The sequence below is a fragment of the Hydra vulgaris genome, chromosome 12 (genome assembly GCF_038396675.1).
Source record: "Hydra vulgaris chromosome 12, alternate assembly HydraT2T_AEP".
Classification (NCBI taxonomy): Eukaryota; Metazoa; Cnidaria; class Hydrozoa; order Anthoathecata; family Hydridae; genus Hydra; species Hydra vulgaris.
In genome coordinates, this window is record NC_088931.1 from 77,302,501 (window position 1) to 77,312,500 (window position 10,000).

At 27.9% G+C, this 10,000-nt stretch overlaps 1 protein-coding gene across 1 annotated transcript in view; it reads left to right on the forward strand.

Moving 5' to 3' along the window:
- Positions 1-10,000, forward strand: part of LOC100203927 (transcription factor E2F7) — a 27,818-nt gene that overhangs the window by 8,794 nt on the left and 9,024 nt on the right. The window contains exons 3-4 of the mRNA XM_065814526.1: positions 7,962-8,092; positions 8,321-8,398. Coding sequence (XP_065670598.1) covers positions 7,962-8,092; positions 8,321-8,398 — 209 coding nt within the window. The remainder of the gene's footprint in view (positions 1-7,961; positions 8,093-8,320; positions 8,399-10,000) is intronic.

Sequence of the window (10,000 nt, forward strand, 5' to 3'; positions counted from 1 at the left end):
TAATTCAACGATACAAACAGACCCGGTCAATTAATGATCGTCATAGGACTGGACGCAATAAAATTTCAAATGACCGTGATGCTTGCTCGTTAGTGAGATTAATGAAAGAAAACAGACAAGCATCATCTACAGACTTGTCTACGAAATGGACACTGTCAAATGGTCTGAAAGCAAGCCCTAGAACTGTGCGAAGGGTCCTCTACAATTTAAGTTATTTAAGGCGTGCTGTTGCAAAAAAACCACGCTTAAATAAAAAACAAAAATTTGCCAGGAAAGAGTGGTGCAAACTACATAAAAATTGGTCAACAGATCAGTGCAGCCATGTGGTCTTTAGTGATGAAATGAACGTTGAGGTAGACAACAGAAAAGGTCGCGTAATGTTGCGTAGACTTCCAAGCGAACGGTTTAATAAATCATGCATTTTGAAACGAACAAATCAAGGCAGTGGTTCAATTGGCATTTGGGCCTGTATGAGTGCCTGTGGAGATGGCGTTTTTCGTTTATTCGATGGTAGACTGAATAAAGAAAGGTACATCAAAATTTTGGAAAACTCGCTTATTCCTAGCATTGATTTATGGCAGTTGCAAGATGAATTTATTTTCCAGCAAGATAATGCGCTGTGTCATAAAGCGCATGTTGTTAGCGATTGGTTCAATTCTAATAAAATTCAAGTGCTTCCATGGCTTGCCAATAGTCCAGACTTGAATCCAATAGAGAATTTATGGTCGTGGCTTGATCACAAGCTTGGTAAAGAACAACTTTACAATTTGGAAGATTTAAAATCTTCCAAATTGTAAAGTAAATCTCTCATCATTTGAAAAATGTGCCTGATGAAGTAATCAAAACTTCAATGAATACAATGCCAGAACGAGTACAAGAGTGCTTGAAAACAAATGGAGGAACAACACGTTTCTAAATTATTTTTTTATTGCTTTTTGAAATATTTTTGAAACTGGTCTTAAAATTTTGTCCGATTTTTTTCCCATTTATATTTTTTACTAGTCAGTTTTTTAATTTTTTAATATTATTTTGTAAAAAACTTATAAATTCTTTTATAATAAATATAAAATACACTAAAAATTCTTTCTAAAAATGTTTTTCCTTTTTTGATACCTTTTTCCAAAGTAAAATTATACTAAAGTTAAAAATAAATTTTGAAAAAAAAAAGAGTGGTCTTTAATTTTTGGCCACCGCTGTGTATATATATATATATATATATATATATATATATATATATATATATATATATATATATATATATATATATATTTATATATATATTTATATATATATTTATATATATATTTATATATATATATTTATATATTTATATATATATATATATATATTACATATAATATATATATGTATTACATATAGTATATGTATATTTATGTATGTATATATATGTATGTGTATGTATATATATATATATATATATGTATGTGTATATATATATATATATATATATATATATATATATATATATATATATATATTCTGATTCGCTCCCAACAAGGCTGCAAAAAAAAGAATAGAGTTAAAGAGCTAGGAAATGGTTAACAGAAGACTTCAGGTTGTACGAATCAAGAAAACATGAGGATGAAAAAGTGTTCCAAAGGGATAAAATGCGAGTAAAAACTAGACAAATGAAAGTTTTTAGAGCGTGCAGGGACAGATACAGTAAATGAATGAGACTTAGCTGAATGACAAGTCAAGTGAGAATGAGTTTTTGTTAATGTAACTAGAGATGATAAGTCCTTTGAGCAGCAACCATGATAGAGTTTGAAGAAAAGAAAAAGAGATCCAACTTTACGACTATGGGAAAGAGGCTCAAGCTTAGCAGATAGAGCAGTTACAACAATGTTTACAATGCATTTTTTGACCTTGTCTAGACGAAAAAGAGTATCATTAGAAGTACAGCCCAAATATGAGAACAGTAATCCATACAGGGGCAAATAAGAGATTTATACAGGTAGAGAATGAAATTAGGGGTAAGAAAATGATGATAATGATAAAAGGATGCTAATTTAGCAATCGATAATATATTTTGTTTACATGAAAGGTCATTGTTAAATGATAATCCAAGAAGATGTAAAAAAGAGGACTCAGTGAGAGGGTTGCTATTTAATAATATTGAAATGTCGACAGTATTTTGGTTGTGAATTATCAGCAAAAAGAGCTACTTTAAATGTAAGGTTGTCATGAAGATCATTAATGTAGATAAGAAACAAAACAGGACTAAGAATAGAACCTTGGGGTACCCCAGAAGTTATTGGAAATAGATACGACTGTTGGCCTTCAAGGATGACTTTAATAAAGCAGTTAGAAAGAAATGTTTTGATAATCTCAAAAACATTCCCAGATACTTAATATGAAACGTCATGGGGAAGACCAGTATGCCAAACTGTGTTAAAAGCTTTATATATATGTATGTATATATATATGTGTATGTGTGTGTGTATATATATATCTATACATATATATATATATATATATATATATATATATATATATATATATATATATATATATATATATATATATATATATATATATTTATATATATATATTTATATATATATATATTTATATATATATATATTTATATATATATATATTTATATATATATATATTTATATATATATATTTTCTATTCAACAGGTCCCTAATATTGTTTAAAAAGTTTTTGTATTAAAAAGGTCAACTTAGTACTCAAATGAAGTAAAATTTTATATAAATCTATTTAAAAAAATATTTTTAAATAAAAATTTAAAAAAATTATAGAAATTAATGTTTTTAATAATAATTGTTCCATTTATTTAAACCTCTGAACCAAATTAGCAAAATGGAAAAAGTTTTACTTTTTGAAAATGTCCAGATAAAAAAATCATGTTATTAAAAATCTAATTTATTTATTTTTTAATAATTATTAAAATTATTAAAAAATAAATAAATCACAAATCATCAGATGAAGGTGGTCTGGGAAACTCCGTAAATAATAATTCTAAATTTTCAAATTTTCCTTAAAATTAAATTCAGTATGGGGTTTTTTTTATAAGGGTCTACTAGCAATTAATTTTTTTTAATAAATATAACAAACAAACAATGTAAGGTTAAACTACTATACAATATACAAATGCTCAAATAAGTAAACAACCTCGATAGATTCTGATATTAAATTTGCATGGTATTATATACTAATATATTTATATTATTAAAATTAAAATGGTAACTTTCTTATTGGATAAGAATAGTTTCTATATATAATGAGAGCTACAATCACAATTGTTAGAACAACATGACAAATTAACATTTCCATACAGTATGAATAGATATATAGCTAACTTGAAGCTAATTTAATTTTTTATTAAAAATTTATTTTAAATTGGTATTTATACATCTAATTGTGCTTTTAATGGTTATATACTAAAAATATAAAGGATAACTGTTCAAAATAATAAGGAAAAAATAATAATAAAGGAAAACTATTCAAAATTTATGCTAAATAAAAACTGAAAAATTGTTAAAATAAGCAAAACAACACTAAAATAACCAAAATGCCAAAAAAAACACAAGAAAACACGTTTTTTTGACCCAAAAGAACGTCAAAAGAAAGAAACGCCTTTTTTTTGCAACTCTATATATATATACAGCTCTATATGTGTGTGTGTGTGTGTGTGTGTGTGTGTGTGTGTGTGTGTGTGTGTGTGTGTGTATATGCAGTGCTTTTTTTTCTAGAAAAAGAGGTGGTGGAACTTTACCTTTTTATATTTATATATATATATATTATTTATATTATATAAGTATATATGTATATATATTTATATAATATAAATAAAAAATATATATAATAAAAAATTACATTACAAAAACGAAGACAAAAAGCTGTAAAGCTTTATAATTTTTACTATGTACATTGTGAATTTTTTACTTCAACTACCTAATGTATGACAAGTCTGATACTCCAACAAAATGAACAATATTTAAACTTGTGAGTCTTAATGAAGTATACTCTAGTGTACTGTGTGTACTGTGTATAGCTGCATAAAGTATTTATATATGAGTAAAAGCAAATTAGATATTACATTTAAAAAGAGTATTTTTGAGATTTGATAAACAGATTAATGCATAAAATTTGATGCATAAAATTTGATGCATAAAATTTAATGCATAAAGACTAATGCATAAAATTTAATATGCATGTTTAGGTGTGTTTATGTGTGTATGCTTACTTTTGTGGGTTTAGATCAACATTATTCTGATATATTTTGGGTCCTTTAGTTAGTAAGTGACCGGGTTCCTACCCCTGGCTAACCTTCTGGATCCAAGAAGATATGGAAGCTTTTATTCCTTCTTATTGGTTTATATATGGGTATATATGGATTGAAACATATATACTTGCTAGTTATTTAGATGTTGGTATACAATATTTTTACATATTTGTATAAGCTATAGGATTTATATTTATTTTCTGATTTATTTGCATTTAAAAATAAGAAATACAAATTGGTGATACAGGTAATATCAAAATTACTCTTATGTTAAGTCAGAGAGAGAAAAAAAACAAAAAACAAGTTAAAATAGTGTACAATGGTGATAAACATTGTACTTTTTTAAATTTGATTTGAAAAAAGACAAAGTGGACGAGTAAACAATATAATCAGGTAGAGAATTTCAGATATTGATAATTCTTTCACCGTAGAAAAATCTTAGTGTATCGTTTTTATATTTAATACTTGTATAAAGTTTTTGGGCATGACATCTTGTAGGATAGTAAGAAGGAGCATATGTAATAAACTCAGAAAACGTAGATCGGCAAGGTTGTGTATAATTTTATAAGTCATTACAAGATCAAATTTTATTCTAGGGCATTCAAGAGATTCTAGATTAAAGATTAAGTCTTGAAGAATAATCTTTATTAGAAATACAACATCTTTTACGGACACTTCTAGTAAAGGATTTCTGAACCTTTTCTAACCGATGTACATCTTAAAAGATGGGGATTCACACAGAAGTACAAGATTCTATGATAGGTTGACCATAAACTTTATAGGCTTTAATCAGAAGCATGAAATCGTTACTGATGAAGGATTTTAAAAGTAAGTAGGAACAAGAATGTGTCTTGCTTGCAATAAATGAACAGTGATTAGAAAATATCTGTAGATATGACTATATTCATATCCGTAGATATGACTATACTGACATCTTGAATTGAATTAATAAATTCAATAGGTGTACCAATGTTCATTGAGTATGAATTTAATGGTAAAGAACTGTTTCCACAGCGTAGATAAAAGCATTTTTTAGTTGCTATATTAAGTTGCCAAACTTTTGACCATTCTGAAAATTTTTTTTAGATATTGATGAGGTGTATGTTGTTTCCATCATTGTTTCCTTGATATATTTTGCTGTCATAAGCAAACTACTTAATGCTGCAATCACCATCAATACATAAAATTACATCATTTAAAAAGACTAAAAATAAGATGGGTCCCAAAACAGTCCCTTGAGGTATTCCGCTTTTTACAAGAATTTTATTTGAATATGAGTTGCCAACGCAGACATATTGAGAACGACTTGTTAAAAAGTTGGTAATCCAGTCAAGCAGTTCATACTGCATACCATAACAATGCAGTTTGAACAGTAACTTAGAGTGGGTCACAGAATTAAAGGCTTTTTCATAGTCTATATATACAATATCAACTATCTTTTTGTTATTAGCAGCAGTGGTCCACTCAGTTAAGGTTGTCAACAGATGTGTACAGGTGAACCTACACTTAAAAAAGCCAAATTGATGAATGGTAATAAGGTTATTGATTAGTAAATAATTTGTAATCCATTCTGCAATGATTGACTATTGACATAACTTTACAAACAATGCACGTCGTAGAAACAGATCTATAGTTTGTGATTAATGATGGGTTTCCTTTATAGATGGGACACGCTATAGCGGTTTTCCAGATTAAAGGTATGGCATTTTTTGACACTAGCAATTCGGACAGTATGGAAAGAGGAATAGCAATGGCCTTTGCAATTGATTTTAGAAGTATTGCTGAGTATCTATCTGGTGATTTGGAGGACTTTGATGGAAGACTTTGTAGAGATAAAACTACAGAGCTGTATGGAAGCATTACATTATTTAAAGTTTGAGTGTGTTGGCAAGTCCAAGACACGTGCAATACCATTATCTTGTAACAAAAACAGAGCTAAAAAAATTGATGTGATTTTTCACAATCATCTGTGCTAAAAGAACCATCGTAATAGTGGTGCAGCAGAACTTTAGCATTTGGTTTTTGCCTTTACAAAAGAATAAAACTGGACAATATTAGCTTATCGACTAAATTTTTCTGCTAAATTTATTTCTGCATCGTATAAACTAGAACAAACCTTATATTTGATATGAATGGATGTATTACCAGTACTTTTGTATTCTCTATAGAGAATGTGTTTTTTGGAGGTTAATTTCCAAATGGCTAGAGGTTGGAAGTTATTTTTTCATTTGCAATGTAATGGAGCATGTGCGCAAAAAACTTTAAACAAATAATTTGCCAGAATACTTCAGCACCTTGATTTTGCTTGGCCATATACCAGTTTATATTTTGTAAATCTGATTGAAGAGCGTTGTAATCACCTTTGTAAAAGTTGTATTTAGTTGATTCTTTAATTGATTTAGATTTCTCCAAATTACAATCGAAAACAATCATACGTCACAAGTGCTTGTAAATGGAGCAATAGCTTTTACATTAAAAAACATTTTTTGAGTTGTTGCTTAGTATTAGATCTAGGAGGTTATTATGTTGAGTATTATCAGATACAAGCTGGTCTAAAGCATTTGCCAAACTCATTTCTAAAAATAGGTCATGGGTGAATCTCTAAAACTAATTAGAATTGACCAGTTCATGAGTGGTAGGTTAAAGTCACCTGCAATGATACATGTAGAGTAGCACTTAAAAATAAAATTTTTTATATCAACTTGCACAAAAGTTTGGTTCTTAAAATACTGGTGGCAGCACATGGAGGGTGATAAACATATGAAAGTGTTCTCGTTTCATAAGCAAGAGGTTCTGAGATTGATCCCCACCATGTCCCTGGTAGTACCATGCTCAACTTGTTTCTTAGCGCAGCGGTCTTGTTTATCAAGGTTCATGTTTCGGAGTTATAGAGTTGAGAGGGCGTTATAACCATAATTAAGTAGTCTCCTTGTCTATAGTGGCCTTCTCGGCCTTGGGCAGGTGAAGTAACCACAAAAAAAAAAGTCAAATTTTTAGGTCAATGGATGAGACAAAAACGTCTACACATGTAATTACAGTATTTTGTAGTTCTTCAGTATATGGTGGAGTGATTACCGAAAAGAAAAAATGATGATCAGAAGGATGTGTGGTATAACTCTAACAAGACAAGTAAAGGAGCCATAATTTTAAATATTTAACAACATTTTTCAGATTAAAGTGGTTTGGGTATCAACATGTAGAGAAAATGTTAGAGGTAGAAGTAAGAAGACTGGGAAAAAGCGCATTATATATGCTATGAACATGCTTTAGTTAAGGAACAAAAATGCTCCAGATATATTAGAGAAACAACATAAAAGGCTTAAATTAAAGTGATGTTGATCATGATGATGTTCATATATAAATATACATACATATATGTATAAAATAAAACATGAATTTCGAATTAAAATAACACACATTAGAATGTATCAATGTTTATGCAGCTCCGGTCACAAACCCAGCCCCAGCTATTTTTTATTAAACCCGGCCTCCATCAAATTTCAACCCCGGTCACTCACTAACTCTAGTTATGATTTTCCATACAAGGAGGAAGAAGAAAAGTTTTATACATATGCACACATGCAGATACTTATATATGCGCACACACTGTAATGTATGATTAGTATGATTTTAATATTAGATCATTGATTTTGTTATATTTTAAAAAACGTTTTTTTAATTTCAAGGTATTGGTCGTAGAAGAGTTTACGATATTGTAAATGTTCTTGAAAGTATGGAGATGATGGTTCGTCAAGCAAAAAACAAATATTTATGGTTTGGGAAAAGTAGGTTGAATTCAACTCTTGCAAAACTCAAGGTATAATTTGTTGTGTCTTATGAAGTTACTATAATTTGTTGTGTTTTATGAAGTTACTATAATTTGTTGTGTCTTATGAAGTTACTATAATTTGTTGTGTCTTATGAAGTTACTATGAAACTGAAAGGTCAATTAAGTTTATCTTTTATATATAAATGTTTTTTTATTAACGTCTCAAATTTGACCTGAGATTTAAAAAAATATTTAGAATAATAGTTTTGATTATAGACTCTTGCAGTTCATATGTATGGAAAAGATTTCCACTCTCGAAATAATCAAAAAGATAATGAAAATAGAAGTGGAAAAGTATGTCACCCTCCTGTTATATTTTTCTATTTAAATAATTTGGTTCCATCTTCTTTTTTTTTGTATATATTTTTATTTTTTATTTTTTTTTTACTTTACATAAATAGAATAGAAATATATAATACTTTAGCAAGTTAGAGTAATAAAAAGAAAAAAAATTTTAAAGTATTGTTGTACATTAAAAAAAATCATTGAAACTTTTTAAAAAATATGTAATCAATATGTAAAGTTTTCGAGATGAATTTTACTGCTTTTGAATATTATATTTAAGAAATGATATCTTGAATTATTTTTTTCAGAATAAGTTGAAATTTTATCAGGATATTTTAAGGTTCAAATAGATTGATTTGAACGAAGCATTTAAAATTTTAAATTGACTCTTGGGTTCTGTAACCACAAAAAACAGTTGTTGTTTTTAATGTTACCATAACAACTGTTGTCATGGACAAAAACTCATTTTGAAATTGAACAGATTTTGAAATTAAATTTTTTTTTTTTTTTTTTGTTGAGATAACTCTACTTAAAGTCTTTTTATTGATTTGGTTTCCATGGCCACAGTACCCAAAGCAGTCAATAATTTTTTATAATTGTTGTATAAGTTATTCACAATAGAATTCTTTTATATTTCTGATACATAGTTTTAATTACTTAGAAAGGATTAAATGGTTTAGCATTAATTTTTGCAGAAATTTAGTCTTTTTTTTTTCATTTTCGGTAAAAATCCACCTTAAAGAAGCTTTATGTTGAAATAACTCAAATTTTTATACAAGTATATTATAAAGTATATTATAATTTTTTAATATATATCTCTAATATAATAATATCATAGTTAATGTTTATTATATTAATATAAAATATATTTTATCTAATATATTTAGAATATGATATATAGTTTAGTATATGTATATTGTGCATTAGTGGTGTTGTAGTAAAATGCTTGCTTTGTGATTGAGAGGTATGAGACTCGAACCACAGTGTTTTACTCTCAACTTGTTTCTCTGCACAGTGTATTTTGTCAAAGTTTTCGTTTTGGAGTTACTTATTCGTGAACCCTGCTTACATAAGTTTAAGTAAAGTTAGAAACCAAAATAAAAATATTTATTTTTTACTATTGCTCCCCTCTTAATATTTCATTATCCCAATGTGGTTGTGTATTTTTTACAGGAAGCTCCTCAAACCAAATGAGAAATATGGTTTGGATCCAGTTTCAGTACACGGTTCCAAACTATATTTTATATGGAGAAAAAAAAACATTTAAAAAAATAACTTTATTTGGCGTAAAACAGTTGTTTCATGTGATGGTTACCGTGATTTCATTTCAATAAGCACCCTAAATCGAGGAATTGTATTTGGCAGCATAAGATGCATATTGTCTTTGACATCTAGCCAGTTATGATTTTTAGTTTTTATTGACACTAATGAAAGGTATATTATAGCAAATGGAATTAATATGGACATTGCTTGTTTGACAAAGGGAGGATAAGCTTGTCCTAAACCACACCAAAATAAACATCCTTTGCATGAAATTCAACTCGCAATTCTGCATCGGATCTCATTCAATTAAATTATTTTTAATAAGATATTTCTAAAGCATCTAGGTAT